Source organism: Melospiza georgiana, chromosome 4 (genome assembly GCF_028018845.1).
Source record: "Melospiza georgiana isolate bMelGeo1 chromosome 4, bMelGeo1.pri, whole genome shotgun sequence".
Taxonomy (NCBI): domain Eukaryota; kingdom Metazoa; phylum Chordata; class Aves; order Passeriformes; family Passerellidae; genus Melospiza; species Melospiza georgiana.
Window position 1 is genome coordinate 48640641 of NC_080433.1, and position 18932 is coordinate 48659572.

Here is an 18932-nt window from a genome sequence, read left to right on the forward strand (position 1 = left end):
AATCTGCAAACATAAGCCTGCAGCTAACTGAGCCGCTAACTGCAGGATGGTAAAGAATCACAATACCAATGTCACTTATAAACTCCATCAGTGAGAGCCACTTGCTGAACACCTCATCTTGTTAGAAATTTGTAGATGACTGTTGAAATGGTGATGTTCAATTCTTTTTGGGGACGTAATATAACCCAAGAGGCTCCCAAGGGAAATGATTTGCAGCTCTTCATTCATCTTCTGACCACGCATATTACCATCCTACACGTAATTTCAAGTACAATCACGATGCAGGCAAGTGTGCATTCAGGAGTGGGACAGCATCTGCAACCAGTCCCCAGTTCTGTAATGTGGTACACACACCCCTAATTATGTGATATGCATTTCAGGTCAGAAGTCAACAGTATAGCTAGTCACAACAGAGGAATGGCATGTATGTTTGTGAGGAAGTACAGTAGAAAGTAAGATTTTGGTTATTAAAAAAACCCAACCAACCAGCCAACCAAGCAACAAAAAAAACCCCACCCACAGAAAACCCTTGTAGTGATAACTAGGTCCACAGCTTGCCCCAGAATCCACCTGGATCAGCTCTCTGATGGAGGTGATTCTGATAGCCAGGATCTGGTCTAGGTTGGCTATGCTTGCTCAAGGCTACAGAGAATCATCACAATGCATTCAAGGACTTGCATTACAGGCAACAAAAGTCATCACTTTCTTGTTACTGCTCTGTATTTCATATATACACACAGGCCCATCACAGTCAGCAACGCAATTCTATCATCAAGATACCTTTCTTATAACAATGTTCAGAGAAATACATAATTTAGGGAATGAACAATATATACCTGTAAAGCAATTCAGTAAACTTATCTGAAATATGAACTCAAAGCTTTTTAATATTAACACAACTTTTGTTCATGAGACAAAAAATAAAATAATTCTTGTTGTTCAATATTCTATGGAACCTTCATTCCTTCAATATTGCAATTTCAAGGCTAAACATATTAACAGGGTCATAAATATTCAGATTATGTAATAAAGACAGTGAAAGCAGATGATAAAATGCTGTTAACATTCATTTACAGCAGCTGGGAAGGCCCTGCCAAATGTTGCTTTACATAACAGGTCGTGACGCTCTGCCTGCATTAAGCTTTCTGATCACTCTTCCTTTATCTGCTATGATTTTGAACACAATACGAGACAGCACAGACTAACCAATGGATTTAGGAGCCCTTTCAAGCACACCACCATTTCAAAGGTTTAAAAGATTAAAACAGCAAAAAGAGCCTTGTGGTTACTATGTTTGTGCTTTTGCATTTTATAGTGCAGACACGAAAGTGACATTCACATCATTCTCCATTACCTCCACAATTCAGTGCCTCCAATAAATTTTAGAAGTGACTTTATTTTATTGTGCCATGCTTTAGTTTAGCCATTTGCAAAAAAGGAAGTAACAGTCAGTAACTTGAAAACATCACTGCTACCATTTTCACAAGGCACCTTGAGTACTACTGAAACATTCTGTAACGTATGCATAATCCCGTCTACAACCTACGCTAATTTTATTTTATGAATTGCATCTGATTCAAGTGACAGTTATTGCCTTGCTTCAGTATATTCTGCATTACATTTCCTTTGTTTCAGAGCAGTCTCTCCTACACTTAAGAAGTCAGGATTCCAAAAGCATGGATCAGATCCTGCAAGTTCTCAGGCAAGTATCAGCCAGACACATTGACTGCAGGGCTAGGTCTGAATGTCCTACTACAAAAATGATGACTCACAGTTGGATTCGTTTGGCACATTCCCATGCCAAAATTAAGCCAAATTCTTCAGACATTATGGAGATTAGTAGCCCTAGGAAGGTTAAGAGCTCTAGTCAGGTCAACAAATTGATGTGTGTGAAGTAAGCAATGCTGTCCTAACAGGACACATAGCAACTATTCAGTGCACTGAATGCATTCAAAGCCTATTCCATTAACTGACTGAAATTTTACTGCAGTGGGTCTCGAGCTCTTCCTGTAGCCAAGGCACATTAGAAAGCACTGATGTGTCTTTACACAACTGAGAAGTTTCCTCAGCACCTACCAGTGCCAGCTCCACACCATCCACATGCAGCACTGCTTCACACCTCATTGCTTAGGAAACCACCTAAATACCAGACCTGGGCAAAAATATTACCCATTATAGGAAAAATAAATTCCTAAAGAGAAATACCAGTTTGTTTCATCAATACTCATTTAATGCTGTGAACAAGGAACTTGGTACTCCATTTTTGATTCAAGTACAGCTACCTTCACCACACTTAAGGAGACTCTTGTCAGTCTGTTCAGTCACCTGGAATTAAGATATCTCCTCACTTTAAATCCTCTTTTTAAGTTAGAGCAGAGTCTTAACCCTGATGTAGGGGAGGCTGAAAGCTTTCGCTTTTTCTTCACTAAGTCAGGTTTGTTTGCACAAGAACTATACGAGAGGTATGTCTTCCCAAAATCACAGACTCTTCAGATGAGATTCAAAGGGGTTTCCAAGGTTATAAACACACTGTAATAGGAATAATGGCCTGTATGATCCTAGTAACAAGTCTGAATCCCTACTGCACTACACATGGTTGAAGTTGTAACCTAAGAAGCTCTTTTCCAGAGCATCTTGCTACAGACCTATGCATAAGATGGAGTTTTCAGTGATCATAGCTAATCCCATGATCTCCCACACTATTGATAGTTAACAAACTGAGAAAAAAAGTAATTCCAGAGATGGAAGTAAAAAAAGCAATTAAATTAAATCTATTTCCAAATATCTTAACACAAACATTGCTAAGCAAATCCAAAGCCATATAATGCAAACATGTGCTTTCCAAGTCAGATATTACAACTAAAAAAGCAATAGATTACATGTAAATAGGGAACTAAAATTTCTATTAAGTCTTCATATATATGCTATCTCCTTACAGTATCTTCAATACACTTATAAGAATACTCTTATTCAGTAGGAAGTGCTACTGATTCATGATGCATTAGCTATTCATTTAACCCAACAGTCAATTACAATTAAAAAAAATCATCACATGAATAGTTACATAAATTATCAGATAACTGAATGGAGTACAGAACAGAACTAAGAACAAATTGTCCTTTCTAATGCAAAACATATCACTGCACAAGTTCAGAAGCATACCTGTAGGGTCGTCTTAAATCCACGTTTAAATTAAGTGGCAAAAGAACTCAGACATTTCCGTGCCTGATTCTCAGCTATGGCATTTTGCATACAGCTGTTCAAACAACCTGACCTCACCACATATAGCTGCAGCAGTAGAAGTAAAGAATAACCCCATTAATACACCAAAGTAAAGCCCCAAATCAGTAACAAGTAGCTTGGCTTCTTGAAGGACTGCCTGCTGCCTTGCAAAACAGCTCTGCAAAGGAAATAACCCGATCAGCTATCATGACTGATAAAGAGTTCTTCATTTTTCCTCCTTAGAGCTATGTTAATGCACAGTAATCATTCATCTCTAGTTGCTAAACCCCAAAACATTCACTGTTATTTGACTAAAACCTGCAGGTTTGCCTTGGTAATATTTGCAGACCAACTGCCCTTCTTTCCTCCTTAAACATCAGCTGAAGTAATTTTTCTGTCCCCAAAAAACCCCTCAAACCCCACACAAAACAAAACCCCCTACCCCTACTCTTCACAGGTATGAAATAAATCAGGAATATTTGCTTAGTAAGTTTCTGGTGGCTGCAAAAAAAAAAAAAAAAAAAAAAAAAAAAAAAAAAAAAAAAAAAAAAAAAAAGCTGTTTGTGAATCCGCAGCTCAGGCACCTGGGGACCAGAATTGCCATGGGACAGAGGACTGACTGCTGTATGGAGGGAGTGCTGCAGAAAGCAAAGGTTCAAGCAAGCAGACATTCATCTGTGACCCCTTAAAATAACTCTGAGCAAACGGTTCTTTCACAGATTATCTGCAAAACTAGAGACAAACTACCAAAAATTGGTGCAAATCCTGTAAGGGCTTTAAGATTAAAAATCATTACAAAGGAAAGAGCTGTGTTTTTTTCTGTATACTGTGATAAATAAATAAGGTAGCCTCTGAACACTCCGCCCTCCAGATTAATAAAGTAAGTATTCTTAATTTAGAATGGTCACATAATTATCTCAATCCTACAGTCCTCCTCCTTTTCCATTTCTTTAAAAAAGCAGAGCAGGAACACACTCTTGCTGGAATGCATAGAGAACCCTATCTCTATGGTGCCTGCTCTAACTACCAGGCAATGGATTCATAATCACCCTGTAAATAATTAAATATTCATTAAGGCTGGGAAAGAGCTTGAGAGCTTCAATAAACAAGAAACCAGGGAGACTTGTCCAAGAATACTCAGCTCCTTAGTTCTCAGAGCAATCATTTGCAAGGTGGGAGATCTGTACTCAAGACTCAATTTTGAATAAGATTGAGGCAGCAAAATATGGAACTGAACTCCTCACACAAATGCTCTGATCCCTAGGAAGGATGCACTGATCCGATTCCTGATGCCACAATTTCATACATATTCTCACATGGCTCAGCAGAAAAAGCAACATTTTTAGGTCTACTCTGGTGGCAACTCAGATGACATCAACATGGATGAGGATGGCACTTTGTCTCTGCCAGCTGCAGGCAAGGCAGTTTCTGGTCTATAAATATTAGAGATGCTGCATTTCAAACTATACTACAGAATAAACATGTAGGCCAGTATGTGCAATCACACAAACGTACCAACACCTCAGAAGCAAGGCAGCAACCAAAGTGAATGTGGCATCTGAAAGGCTAACACAAGTTCGAGCTCTTTTATTAATTTCATCCCATGGGATATTTTACACCCTAAGTTTCTTTGAGCCCCCAAGGAAGACTGAAAACTGTTACTGTAGCCTGAAAGTCTGTCTTCTTAGGCCTGAGCAGAGACCCCAGTAGCCCCCTGCCCACAATTACAGAGGCCATCTTGGAACCACCAGGGAACAACACAGAGCTGTATTGAACGGTCAAGCAGGCCACTATCAAGGCATGTGCTTGCAATTTCATTGAACAATCCTTCTTAACACCCATACCCTCTCACCAGCAATCCACTAGTTGGCTTCTCAGGGATTATATATTGGAGGAATTACACTTTGACTCTTATTTCCATCGATTTTTATCCCTTCTGATATGTAAAAGAGGGTTCTTCTTGCTCAATATTATGGTTGCCCAGAAAGGTTTCCCAGAGATGTGAGTCTCTCCTCAGTGCTTAGCCAGATCATGCAGCAGAACCTCCTTGAAGTTATGCTAAGGCAGGCGGAAAATACTGTGGCGGGTGAACATGACTTTATAAGGGCAAACTGTGCCTGAGAAACTTGGTGGCCTTCTGTAATGCAGGTTACAGCACTAGAGGATAAGGGAAGAGCAATGTGTCACGTACCTTGGCTTGTGTAAAGCACTTGATGCTACCCCACACGACATCCTTGTCTCTAACCTGCAGCCACGTGGATTTGACAGATGGACCACTTGGTCAATAAGGAATTGGCTGGATGGTCTCACTCAAAGAGTTGTGGCCAACAGCTCGACAGCCAAATGGAAACCAGTGGTGTTGAGTGGTGCTCCTCAGAGGTTAATATTGGGAGCAGGGCATTTTGACATCTTTACTGGTGACACGGAAATATAGGATTGAATGCACTCTCAGTAAGTTTGAGAATGACACCAAGCTGTGTGGTGTGGTTGACGTGCTGGAAGTGATGGCATCTAGAGACACCTAGATTAGCCCGAAAGGTGCGCCCCTGAAAACCTCGTGAAGTTCAACAAGGCCAAGTGTAAGGTCCTGTATGTAGGTCAGGATTATCCTAAGGACAAATACAGGTTGAGCAGAAAATGGACTGAAAGCAACCCTGAGAAGGACTTGGGCATGTTGGTTGACAAGAAACTCAACATGCTCTGGCATTGTGTGTTTGCAGCCCAGAACAGCAAACACATCCTGGGCTACGTCAAGAGGAACACAGCCAGTGAGCCAAGGGAGGTGTTGCTTCCCCTCTGCTCTGCTCTGCTGAGACCTCACCTGGAGGGCTGCATCCTGCTCTAGGGCCACCAACATAAGAAGGATGGGGATCTGCTGGAGCAAGTCCAGAGCAGGGCTATGAATATGATCAAGGATCTGGAGCACCTCTCCTATGAGGACAGCCTGAGAGAGTTGGAGCTGTACAGCCTGAAGAACAGAAGGCTCAGGGGAGACCTAGGGCAGCATCCCAGTACCTAAAGGGAACGAGCTGGACAGAGAATTTTTACAAAGGCATAAAAGAACTGGTAATGGCTTTGAACTGAAAGAAAGTAGCTTTAGATTAGATATAAGGAAGAAAATCTTTACTGTAAGAGTGGTGAGGCTTTTTTTTCTCATTAAGGCCACACGACCAAGTTCACAAGGCATAGTCTATTGCACCATCCCACAGGTAAAGTGGGAATATTGCTTATGAAGCAGAGAATTTGACCCACAACTACACTACCATGGCATCAGAAGTGGCTGGCAATTACAGGATTACAATACAGTCCACAATAATCCGATGAGCTCGGCTGCAGATGCAATAGACTGCTCATCACAGGCTGCTGGGGAAGAAGTGATGCCAGGCATGCACAACAGTGCTCACTGCCACCAGGCTCCCCCACAGCACCCTGGCAGGAGAGGAGAGAGCACCTAGCAGGTGTGGACTTGCTACCTGCACTCGGTTCCCTCATCTGTTCTGCACAGGGGAACCTTCTCCCACTCCGCACATGGTTGTGATTTTAATGCTGAAGTATCTGAGCAGATTAACAACTGGATTCTCTTTTCTGTCATTACATTAAGAATCTCACTAATTTTATGCACTGCACTGTTACTTGGAAATTAGGAATAAAGACAGCCCAAATAAAGACAGCCCAAGAAAAGGTACATAATACAAAGAACCCTCTTACATTGGTCGTAACCTCAAGTAGTCTGCTAGGCAGTAAGCACAGCATAGTTGTCAAGTTCTTAAATATACTGGTTATCCATATGCCAACACACACAAAAGCTAGCTTTCTGCTACACAGCTGGTTCCTCAAGAAACTAGTATTATTTAAGCCAAGAATGCAGACACCAATTTGCAAAATACACAAGGCATCTATGGACAAGAGTTTATACACTTTCATTTCTACTCATAGGCAAATCAGTGATTTGCAAGAGGTAGAGCTTGCTGTGCTGTTTAACCACTTAGCAACCTTGGTGTGGTAAGAATCCTATGATAAGGGTTAAGAACTTTTTCTTTTTAGCATGCCTTTTGAGCACCTGCAGAAATACTCTCAAAGAAATAAAAGTAACTTTATGCCTGGCAACTTAGTCACAGCAACTGGTCACAGAGACTAGTATTGAAGCGTATGACAAAAAAGCCACCACCCCTTTTATAGGGTGTTTTTTCTTGGTTTTAGTAGCACAAGCATCATCCTGATCTATATTTTAAAAATTCAATTAAGTAACTTGCAATCATTTCAATTTCTCCATTTTTGTGTAAAGCAGTAACTTAATTGATGAATTAGCAAGTTTCAGTTGAGATGCCTGCTCATTTCGGTATGGAATGAACATTTATTTTATCTTGCCTCGGACCTGATGCTTTAGATTGTTTATCCTCTCTCTGCTTAAAAAAGAATCAGGGGGAAAAGCAGTGAACAGCAAGGTTTGAAAAAAGACACGCTGTCGAAAGAACAGAGTCATACAAGAGCTATCACTGAATCTTATTAGACTTCTGGTGTACTCTGTACTTTGTAAACATGAACAGATTCCTCTGATTTTCAGGAAGCAGATACTCTGGAACTGGCTAAAACAGCAGAGGCTGCTTTCTTTTCCCATATGAAAGAATGTACACTGCAAAGTGAAAGGGGATCAGCATGTCTCCTTATTTAGTTTTACACACTGAGAAAATCCAAAAGCGTGCACCACTCTGTTTGTGACATGCAGGAAGAAACATGAGCATCTCAAAAACTCCCCACAAAAGACAGCACCAACAAACTGCCAGAAGATTTTACATGCTGAGTACTTCGGATGAGTAAGCACTGAGTCAGTGAAGGAGTCTGGATAGTTTACATGAATCTCTAGTCAGTTTTGTTTCTCACAACAGCTAATTATGTAAAGGGCTACAATCATTACTTCCTGGAAGTCATCATCCGGTAAGCCAGCTGCATTTGCTTTTTATTCCCAATATAGCTAACAAGAAATACTGCACCATAAGTGTTCTAATTATACTTTTTGTAACTTCTATTTTACAACAAAAAAAAAACCACTTAGGTCTAGCATATTTCAAGAATGTTTTGGTTAATATGCTAATACAACTCCCTTGCCTGCTTGTCAGCACTTCTGCATCTATAAAGCAAAGTCTCAGGACGTTGCAACTGAAACTAAAGCATGTTTTATTGGTCAATAATAGATAACAAAAAAAGTTAACAGGAATATTCTAACTGGTGAATCCATGATCACACTTTTAAGCAAGTTCTACTCAACTTTTTGAGAAAAATAGACAAAGAAAAAATATTTTTTCCTTCTCACCACCTTAATTAAAAGCAAGCCCCCCCAGATGCTATGATCAAGGTAAACACAGATAAAGAACCTTAGGAGAGACATCATTAAAGACAGATCAACAGCACTGTCCTGCACTGGATAGAGTTTGGAGTAAATAACACAGACCATCTTAAATTTATTTCACAGATATTATTATTAAAGAGTCAAATCATAAAGCATATGTTTTATCCACACCATTTTCTTAGAGCATGTCATAGGTTTTCCCTTCCTACCTGCAACATCTACCCCATTACCATGCATCTGAAGCTGGGATTATTTTATTGTGCCAAGTATGAACTACACCAAGCATTTACACCTTCCAGAGAAGACAGGAGAATAACATGAAGTCACAGCCATGCCCACATACAGGAAACAGGACATCAGATTTGCTTGGGGTTATTTCCAAAATGCTCTTCATTTTTCATAATGACATTACATCTCAATCTCAGGACTTATCAGTCACCTCCAGGTAAAATTCAGGTTTCCAGCAGGTTGCACAATGCAAGACTGAATATTGCACCTTGAAATTCATACAGGTTTATGCCTGAGAAATAGTGACAGAAGAGAAAAAATTAGAGGTAAGGAGCTCTTGAAGAGATCTTCCTTGATCAGTTACAAAACTGAAATTAACTGAAAACGGCTTGAGAATATGAGTGCTTTGCCTGGACAAGATGGCTTAGTGGGCAGAGCATAGGTAACACACCTTTAGCCTCCCAGGTGGCTGTAACTAACCTGTACACATGTCAATGTCTACAAGAAGATGACTTCCAGAAGTTGGAGAAAACAGTAGATTCCAGAGGAAGCAGTGCCTCAGGATTATGGCTCCATTACAACAGATCAAAGTGAATTGTTTGTCTTAGAGCACTCCCACAGGACCAAGCCACCACACAGACTGCCAGAACAGCCTGCAGTTGTTTAAGTCTTGGAAACAAAGGAAAAAGCAGTGATAACCAACTCCTTTAGTTTTGGCACCAGATATAGCCTTCGTAATGTAAAAGATACACAGCAAGCAGTCTTCCTGTGCAGACAGCTCTGTCTCTTACTCAAGACATGGACCCATGCTCTCAGCAATGGCCTTCTGTCCTTCATCCCACTATCTGCTACTGCAGAGCCCACCAGCCTCCATCCCTGTTACTGGTACACAAGCAGCAATGCCAGTCATTGCACCCTCAACCACTGCCTCCAATTTTCAGCTGTTGCTCTTCTTCCACATCCATATGTATATACCTACACACATACTCCCACAATCTCCTGAACATCAGGGAGTGTGGCACAATGCCCAAGAGACAAAAAGTGGGGAAAGAAAAGATGCAATAACTTCAGGAACAAGAGGCCATTCATGACTCGCAGCTCCCAGACTGAGCAGCACAGCACAAGGTCAGCCAGCCTTGCCCCAGAGATGGCAGCACTCGATCACATCAGCCCACACAGCTCACAGCATGGGGCAGATCCCTGGAAGGGTCATCCATACATGGCAGGCTGGGAGAAGCACTCCCAGAGGAAATGCTGCCTCAGACTAAACCCTGCAGGAAGCAGAGGCAGCAGCACCCCGAGCACAGGCAGCCCTGCTACACATTTAGCCTAATCACTCACACACAAACAAACCCCCACACTCCAAAGCCTACTTTGCCCTGTGAAAGCCAGCAGTAAGAGTAGATTAGACTCTAATAGGGATTAATGCAAGTCAAGGTAGCAGCAATTTCCACTAGGGAGACCACAAAGGTTAGACGTGGGATAGCATGACAGGTAGATGTAGGAAGGGTTGGGAAAAAAAAGGCAAAAGGAAGAACAAGTAACACAGGAGCTTGCATTGACACCTGCTGGCTCCGTTTTTGCTCTTCCCCGTGTCCATCCCTGTCCAAAGCAGAGATGAGACATGCTGCACTGTCAAGTCATGGTCAGTGATTTCTAACAGGCTGTGTAATGGTCAGGAGCGGATTTCTTATCCAATCTCAACAGCACTGACCCACTTTCTTCCAGAACTACCATCCATCACCTCTGACTGACAAGGAGTCCAGTTTTAACAAAAGGCAAAACCTAACACAAGTCTGAAGCAGAAAATGGAAAGAAATTTGGATCCCATTCTGTCTTACTGCAGCCACTTCAAAGCTATGTTTAATTTTATTAGCAACTAGAACTCCAGTTCATAAGAAGGTGACCAATAAATGATAATGGCAGGAAATTAAGTGACCTTAGCACGATTTAGAACATTGCAACAGCAAAACTGCTCATAAGGTATGCTTGGAAAAAAAAAAAAAGCCCCAAAGAAGTGACCATAAAAAGTTTCCAAATTGCTTCAGAGTCAGAGGCAAGTTAAAACTTCATGCTAGAGACTAACAAAAATGTGTATCGACAAAACACATGCATTAAATATGCCTTATGAGTGCCATACTGCCAGAAAGAAACACTGTTCAGACAATCCATTCACTGCCTACCTTTTAAAGTGTGCTATAGTAATCAAGACTTTATTCACCTTTAAATTCAAGTAAAATAATGTAGTTTCACTGTGCTGCAGGAACACAGCAGCTACAGTGTGTGGTCAAACCAGGAAAAAAAAGAAGTGTACTTTCCTGACTCTTTGTCATATTTTCAAAAAGGCATGAAGAAAAGGTGGGAGGTTTTTTCTTTAATTATATAGAAAGACTAAGAAGCCAAAGCCTCTGAAGTTCCTGAGTCATGACCTTTGGGAAGCAGGCATTTTGCAGGCTTCCCCCACAACCCAAATACTTTGGTACACAGCATAGTAATAAACCAAGTTCCTTAGTTTTCATTCCAAGAAAGCTGTGGAAGTGTAAGAATACTGAATATGTTGGTTAACTAAAAAAAAAAAAAAAAAAGAAAAAAGAACAAGACAAAACCCAAAACCAACCAAAAAACTGTTCTGTTTATGACTGAACTGTCCTTACCTGCAGATACCCCTTTCAATTGCATAGTCAACTACAAACCCAATAACCTTGCCTGGACAAACTCATTAACATTTACCTGGACAACTGGTGTTTGTACTCTGAAAGGAAGGATCAGAGAGCTGGGAGAAAATGGTGGGGGAAAAGATAAGGAACATCATTAGACAATATAACTCCAACTGGAAAATAGCATGGAGAACAATATCCTTTCTGTATCAGACAAAGTCCTGTGTGTGGTCAAGTTCTTTGACCAGAAAAACTTCTGCTAAACCACACTTGATAAACTTGAACTTTGAAAACTGGCATCTATTCATCGGATTTTTTTAAACAAACCTCAAGAATTCTGGCATCATCCAAAGTACCAAATGTTTCATTACAAAGACTTCATTCAAAATAGCTATCAGTTTACTAAAACAACAGCCCAATTTGTACTTCAGAACTCAGCCTTTTCTCAGAGAGGCGTCTGTTGTTGTTTTAATGTGAAGCTGAAATTCAGTTTCACAATTCAGAATTATAATTTTCCATAAAAATTAGTTAGGGAATGTAATACAGGCTACTACCAAGTTCTTTCTGATGAAAAATAGGAGTATTTTGTTCTGAAGAAGGCCATGCAAATATTGATCTTGGGGAAGTGTCTTCCTCTGCAAACTGCTTTTGGGCTTGCATTTCCACTAGGTCAATTCCAACTGAAAAATGAAGGTGGAAAAAAGGAGGGATCTAAGCAGCTCTTCCTCAGCCCATTTCAGTTGGAGATGCAGTAGTGTAAGAAGGCTGAGACTTAAACTGCAATGATTCTCAACAGCTCACACCATAAGGAGGATCTCTCTGAAGAGACAGGCGGGATAATTAGGCAGTACAATGCTTACCTAGTCAAAGCACATTTCTCCTGCCCATGGAAGGCCTGTTGCAAGTCCTAAGAAGGCAAACATGCCAGCTTAACATGAAAGATCAAAAAGCTCTGGAGCAGTATATCCCTAATCCTCTTGCTCCTACGAGAGACTTATTTTTCAGAAGGATAAATTTCCGAAGGGAACCAGGTATTCAAGATCTTACCAGCTCACCCTTTACCATCTCAAGACACCCACTCACAGACATCAGAGGATGCTCCAATATTTCTTCACTAGTGTGAATTGCTCAGTAACTTTATCAATAGACACTACTTGACATTATCAGCAGTACCAAGGAGCACTGGTCCTCAGAACACAAAATGTAAGATAGGCTACTGCTGACTATAAATTTAATAGGGTCATATAGCAGAAATTTAATACTTGGCTCATAACTATACCACCAGTCTGTTGCTCATCTAAAAAGTATTCCTTCCACTTTCTAGCTCTAGTTGTATCTCCCACCTCAGCTGCAAGGTTGGCAAAACTATCTCTAATGACTTCAGAGTGCAAATAAAATTACCTCAATCTTCAGAAAAACACAGATACAACTTATACTGTGGATGACCAAGAATATTTTATTCATTGTGTTCTTTCCAGGCGCCTTTATGTCTACAAAGTAAGGTACCCATGCCATCATAATATTATTACATCCCCCAAAATCATACGTATAGGTATCCAGCTAGACAGATCTGACTTCAGTATTAAAACATCTTAAGAAATATTCTTCTGCTTTCTATACAATGTGCAGGGAAGTAAACACACTTACCTTATTGATTCAACTGGGACAGTTCTTGACAGAAGGTAGACTGAAGAACAGGGATGTTGCAAAAAAAGGTGCAATAAAATACTCTGCCCAACAAGTCAGAAGTACCTTGTTTACTTCAGTTTGACAAACATTTACAGACTTTCTGCTGCTCCTGCATGACCTCTACTAAAGCAATAGACAATCTAGTGATACTGCTAAAAATCGAAGGAGAAGATGTCAGTTTACACCACTCAGGAACCAGGCACGACAATTAACATCTGTTACTGCTTCCTATTTGAGGAGTTAAGAGTAGAAAAGCTATGTGAAGAATGGCACTACCAAATCCTCATTTCCAAATATGGCACCATACACATACCCTACAGGGCATGTACAGTGCAGGCCCCTCTTCCTTCAGCATTAATATTCAGACATAATCTCAGGGCAGGATTTCCAGCTGCACCCACCAGCAGCGCGGTTTCTGCAGCACCAACGCAGATGCTCGGCGAGCCGGGCTCAGTGCAATCTCACCCCAAGGTACAGGAGGTACAGGAGAGCTGCTGCACTCCTGCGCACACCCGTGTCCAGAGGACCTCAAAGGGCCAGTCTGCTGCCCAGCTGCCCACATCCTTCAGCAACTACACACATCAGCAGTGAGAAATCAGCTAGCCATTGCAAACACCAGAAAGCACAGGCAGCAAAAGCAATTTGGCCACACCCTTTCTCCTAACCTAATATAAGAAATTCCAAGCAGTATATAGGGATCTGACTTTCCTGAATTTACATTCCTTTAAAGCTATCTTGACCTAATATAAGAAATTCCAAGCAGTATATAGGGATCTAACTTTCCTGAATTTACATTCCTTTAAAGCTATCTTGCTGGCTAATTAGGGCTGATTTCTTAGGCCTTGAACCCTCAATATCAAAAAGATTTTCAAGGTATCACACAGTGGTATCACTGCTTTTTTTATACTATCACAGCTGGTGTCAAGCAGAATTATATCTTAGCACAGACAGGTCTTGACATCTGAAATATAATTCTAGCGATGCTAGTTGAAGAAAAAGCATCTAGCCCAGCATACCTTTTCAAACAGCTGCTGATCAACAATTCCAGCAAGACAGTTGGGTGGGACCAGACTGCACACACCCCAGATCACCACAAAGAAGCAAAGAAGTTAAAAATCCTATTAAGCTATATTTACAAATGCCACCTCCCTCTGCAATTATGATGGAGGACCATGACACCAAAGGAGAGCAAGGTTTATCAACAGAACTTCATGCCTTCATCTTTAGCGTCTTTTGAAACGATACAATAGATGTAGCTGAAGGGCATGGCATTTTTTCTTCATTATTCAAAAGAAAAGACTGGCATATATAGCAACTAGCTGCAGATAATAAAGGCTGAGCCTTTAACAATCAAGTTAGAAGGAGGTAAAGAACAGTCTGCACACTGTGCAATGAGCTTAAGATCTCAAACATTTTTTATGCTCAGCGACCAAGACAAATCTGCACCATGTCCACAGAGAGGAAAAAGCGCCAACCCTTCAAGGGCTCAATGGCAGTGAATACAGCAGCTATGCGAGAACTGTCTTGGCCCTGCCCATGTCAGACAGACACTTGAAGCATGCCCCACCTGCCAGCTCAGACCCCTCACTGCCCACCTATTTGGCAGATCTCTTATTTTAAGTATAGATCCTTTCTTGGACACAAAATGACTTTTGATAGTAACAGGTATTTTTCACAAAAAGTTAAGCTTAAGAAGAAAAAAACTCAAGAACTACCTCTTTACTTTTAAGAGGAAAAACCCCAACAGAAGGACAAGCATTGCCTTGAAAAATTGATGTCACAGGATCAAGTGAGAGGGAAATATATTGTGCAAGTACACAAAGTCAATAAATCTTTCAACAGCTGAGGAGTGGTCCCTCCCACCCTGTTCCAGACGCCTCCTAGGGAAGGTCCCCAGCCCATGCCCTGTGGAGCAGGAAGGCTGTTCCTGAAGCCCACGGACCTGCATGAGGACATGCTCCATCTCTGCACATCGCAGACTGTGGGCAGCATCGAGGAGGGAACACCCTACCGATGTGAAGAGCACACCAGCATCATTTTAAAAAGCAGACTTCAGATGTTGCATAGCTTTTTAAATGCCGTGTTTCACGGTCACATCCATCCCTGGATTTATTGCAATTTATATATTATGCAATATTTTCCCCGACAGCACTCAGAAGGATGCACACCAAGAGACCCACACCCCACTGCCATGGCGCTACTCTCCCCATCTCTGTTCCACCCAAGACACTGCCAGAAGGAAAACGCTAGGCGAGGAAACTCGAGGGGTCTGGAAGCGCTGCTGGCTCAAGCCAGGATCTGCCGGCGCTGTCCTTGGCACAATAGTTGGATGCGATACAGCGGGCGATGCGAGGCTGAAATACTTCCTGGGATGGCTGAATGGGCTCATTCAATAGTCAAGGGTAATTCTTTATTAGCCATCTTCTACAGCCCAGCACAGAAACTACAGCCCTGAGGCGAGGGTGGGAGACACCAGCCATGTGCCTCAAGAAAGGGGTATGGCTTAGCATTGTCTCTCGCCTCAGTAATTGACAAGCTTTTTTTCTTTTTTTGTCCTCCCTTTCCCCTTTCCCCTTCCCTCCCCCCCCGGGCGTTACCGAAGCCGGCGGAGGAAGGGAAGGTGCCCGACCGGGGCCGGGTTGTGGAAGAGCCGCCGCAGCTGCCGTCCGGCCCGGCCCCTCGGACCCACCGGCGCCGCTCGGAGCGCTGAGGGGGAAAAGCCTCCGCCGCCCTCTCGCCGCTCCCTCCCGCCCCGAAGTTCGAGCAACTGGGACCGGCCGGCCCACGGGCGCTGGCGGCTCGGCCGGCAGCCGGGGAAAGGGGCCGGCAGGACGCCCGGCCCCCGCGGCGCTTTCCCCGCTACCTCCCCGCGCTTACCTTTCACTTGACTTTCATACTCCGCTATAATCTCTTTGTCCTTTTTGAATCTGCTCGGGGTTGACATTATCCACTCGCTTCTTCTGCCTCTCCGCCCCGTTCTAAATTATTATCACTAATTGTTCTTGTTTATCTGGAGGTGCTCCCAAGTTGTGTCAGGCGGCCGCAAGCCCGAGCGAGCCGGGGAGGCGGCGGGCGCTGGCCCCGCGGGAGCGCCGCCGGCACCGGAGGCGGTGAGGCGAGGAGCGGCGATCAGACTAACCCCGGCGCAGGCACCATCGCCTCCCGGCACCGCCGCCGGCAGCAACGCGGTCCGCGGCCCGGGGCCGCCGCAGGGCGGGGCGGCGGAGCAGCGGCCGCGGGGCACTCTCTTCCACTAGGCGAGGGCGGGGGCCCGGCGGCTGCGCCCCACCATTGTTATCTGTCCGCACGCACCCGGGAGAGGGGAAGGGAAGCAGGGAGAGAGCGGTGGGCGGGAGGCAGGCGGCCGCGCTCGGTCCGTACGCCAGAGACACTGGTCACCGCTGCCGCCGCGCTCGCCTGGCTGAGAACTCGGGGCCGGCGCCCCGCCGTGACTAACCCCGGGCGGCAGCGCCGCGGCGCATGTCCCAACCTCGCGGAGCGAGCAGTCGCCGGCTCGGGGCGGCTCCCCCGCCGCGCCCTGGAGAGGTGTCTCCAGGAATAAACTTCTCCCCGCCCTCCCGCCACTGTCTCCTCCCTTCCTGCCTGCCCGCCCGCCTCCGGTCCTTGCTCGCCTTGTCCGCCCGCTCCGCCTCCCCCACCCCGCCGGCGGCCGCTCACCGCCCCGGGCCGGACCCGTGGGTGCAGCGCCCGCTTGCCCGGCCGGCCGACAGCCGGAGGCCCAGCAGGCCTGGGGGCCTCGGGCTCGGGTGGGGGTGGGAGGAGGGACACGCCCGCCCCGCCGCCCCCATCGAGCACATGGTGGCCGGATGCTCTCGGGGGACAGGGGTGTGAGGCCGCGGTGCGGTTACAGAAGGCCCTTGATCCGGCGGGGAAAGTTAAAGCCCCGTGCTGCCGTCAGCGCCGAGCCGCCCGGGGAAGAGGAGCCCGGAGGGGACGAGTGGCCTTTGGGGACACCATGTGCCTCCCCAGTGCCTCCGAAGACAGGGCACAGCTGCGCCGGTGTGCGTAGGGGTCCGGACACCGGGAGCCAGAGCTTGGCAGCGCCCAAGGGAAGAGCTGCACCCTCAGCACGGCAGGTCTCGCTTCCACCGCCCTTGTCAGCCCGGTGCTCCCCTGCGGATGCAGCTCGTTCTCCAGGGCACGAGCGCCTGTGTGGGGCATTCCCCGCATCTGCGGGAAACAAGCGAAGCTGGGCTGGAGGCCTCTCAAAATGATGCTCCCTTGAGGTGCTGGGCATGGCACACACGGGGTTGGCCCTGATGTCTGATAGTCACGTTCAATGTCAGCCTTAGAAGGATGGATTCTAGCCCAGCAAGCAGTGGTGCACAGCCCTCCCCAAAAAGCTAGGGCTGGGAAAAGGGGAAGAAGATAATCCAGAAGGGCAGGAATGGCTGAAATTTGGAGCATGGGGCCAGTTGTTGAAAGGGTGTAAGTGACCCTGGCATACCCTTGGTCTGGGGTACCTCCAGCTACGGTGGGGACAGCCTCCTCTGCCTGAAGAGCTGGAACTTGGTTCAGCCCTTGGAGGCTGTGGAGGATGAGAGCTGGCTGCCAGCTCTGCAGGTGCAGTGAGACCATGCCTGCAGGAGTCAAACACAGTGATAGGTGCAGTGAGACCATGCCTGCAGGAGTCAAGCACAGTGATAGGTGCAGTGAGACCATGCCTGCAGGAGTCAAACACAGTGATAGGTGCAGTGAGACCATGCCTGCAGGAGTCAAGCACAGTGGTTCACAGAGCTGGTAGCCACGCTTCTCTGAGGTCCTCGGCTGCAATGTTGGAGATGCACAAGGGCTCAGGTGTGGCTCAGGTTGTACAACCCATTTTTCTTTTTCCCCTGACTGCTCTGAAACTTTGCTTTTGCAAAAGAGCTTTCTGAAAAAAGTAAACATTGAAAAAGCAGAATGATGGACACTGCTGCCTTGTGATGAGCAAAGAATGTGGCTGTCATTCATGGGTCAAAGCCAAAAGTCAAACCAGGGCACAGCTTCAGACTTTGAGGTTCAGGGAGGTCAGCTCTGAGGAGGTTAAAAGCAGGCAGGGGACATTCTGGAGACAGAGGGCTCCATTGATATCAGGTATGTCCAGGAGTGATTAAGCAAAGATGCACACTATTTTACAATGAAATTCCAAAGATAGTGGCTGTATAATTTGTGTGGTGGAAGTTCCCAGAGATCCTGTCCTGGACAGCTAGCTCTGATGCTGCCAGGACCTGACTCTTAGGGACAAACAAGTGAATTGTGGGAAAATCTGCAATTGGAAAGGCTCAAGAGATTTGAGCTTGAGTGCTGGGGGGACCTGGTGCTCAGAGAGGAATGGCACAGTTAACTTTACTCATGCAGACATTCTTGCTTGTGTTTATATTTAATTCTTATAAGCATGTTGCCTTGGTCTTACAGTTGGTCACTTCCACACCTCTGCATTTCAGCAGTAAGTGTACATCTGTCCTTTGCAGTTCATCTTTCATTAAGTACCATGTTCTTCCTGCCAGGGGATCAGAGTAACAGGATTCCTGTTCCCTTTTCCATCTTCATGTTTTGTTCTCTGTAATTTTATTATGTTTCTTCCTCTTGCCCTCCCAGTGCAATCTTTTTCCACTCTGATCCCAATCCAGATCACCTAACACTGTCTTAGTACAGGAGGTTATTGTTTAAAACCAATTTAAAAATTTAGGTTGGATAGTCAAATTACATCCCTTGAATAAGAAGCCCAGCCTCAAAAGAGCAGTCATCTCTGTAATCCCAACCACTTTGATTTTCATCTCAACCTT

The 18932-nt window shown here is 44.6% G+C and overlaps 1 protein-coding gene across 1 annotated transcript in view; it reads right to left on the reverse strand.

The window, feature by feature from the left end:
* The window catches only part of SRGAP1 (SLIT-ROBO Rho GTPase activating protein 1), a 138955-nt gene extending 122720 nt beyond the window's left edge, over positions 1 to 16235 (reverse strand). Inside the window, exon 1 of the mRNA XM_058022878.1 lies at positions 16021 to 16235. Coding sequence (XP_057878861.1) covers positions 16021 to 16087 — 67 coding nt within the window. The 5' untranslated portion in view covers positions 16088 to 16235. The remainder of the gene's footprint in view (positions 1 to 16020) is intronic.
* Between the last annotated feature and the right edge of the window lie 2697 nt (positions 16236 to 18932).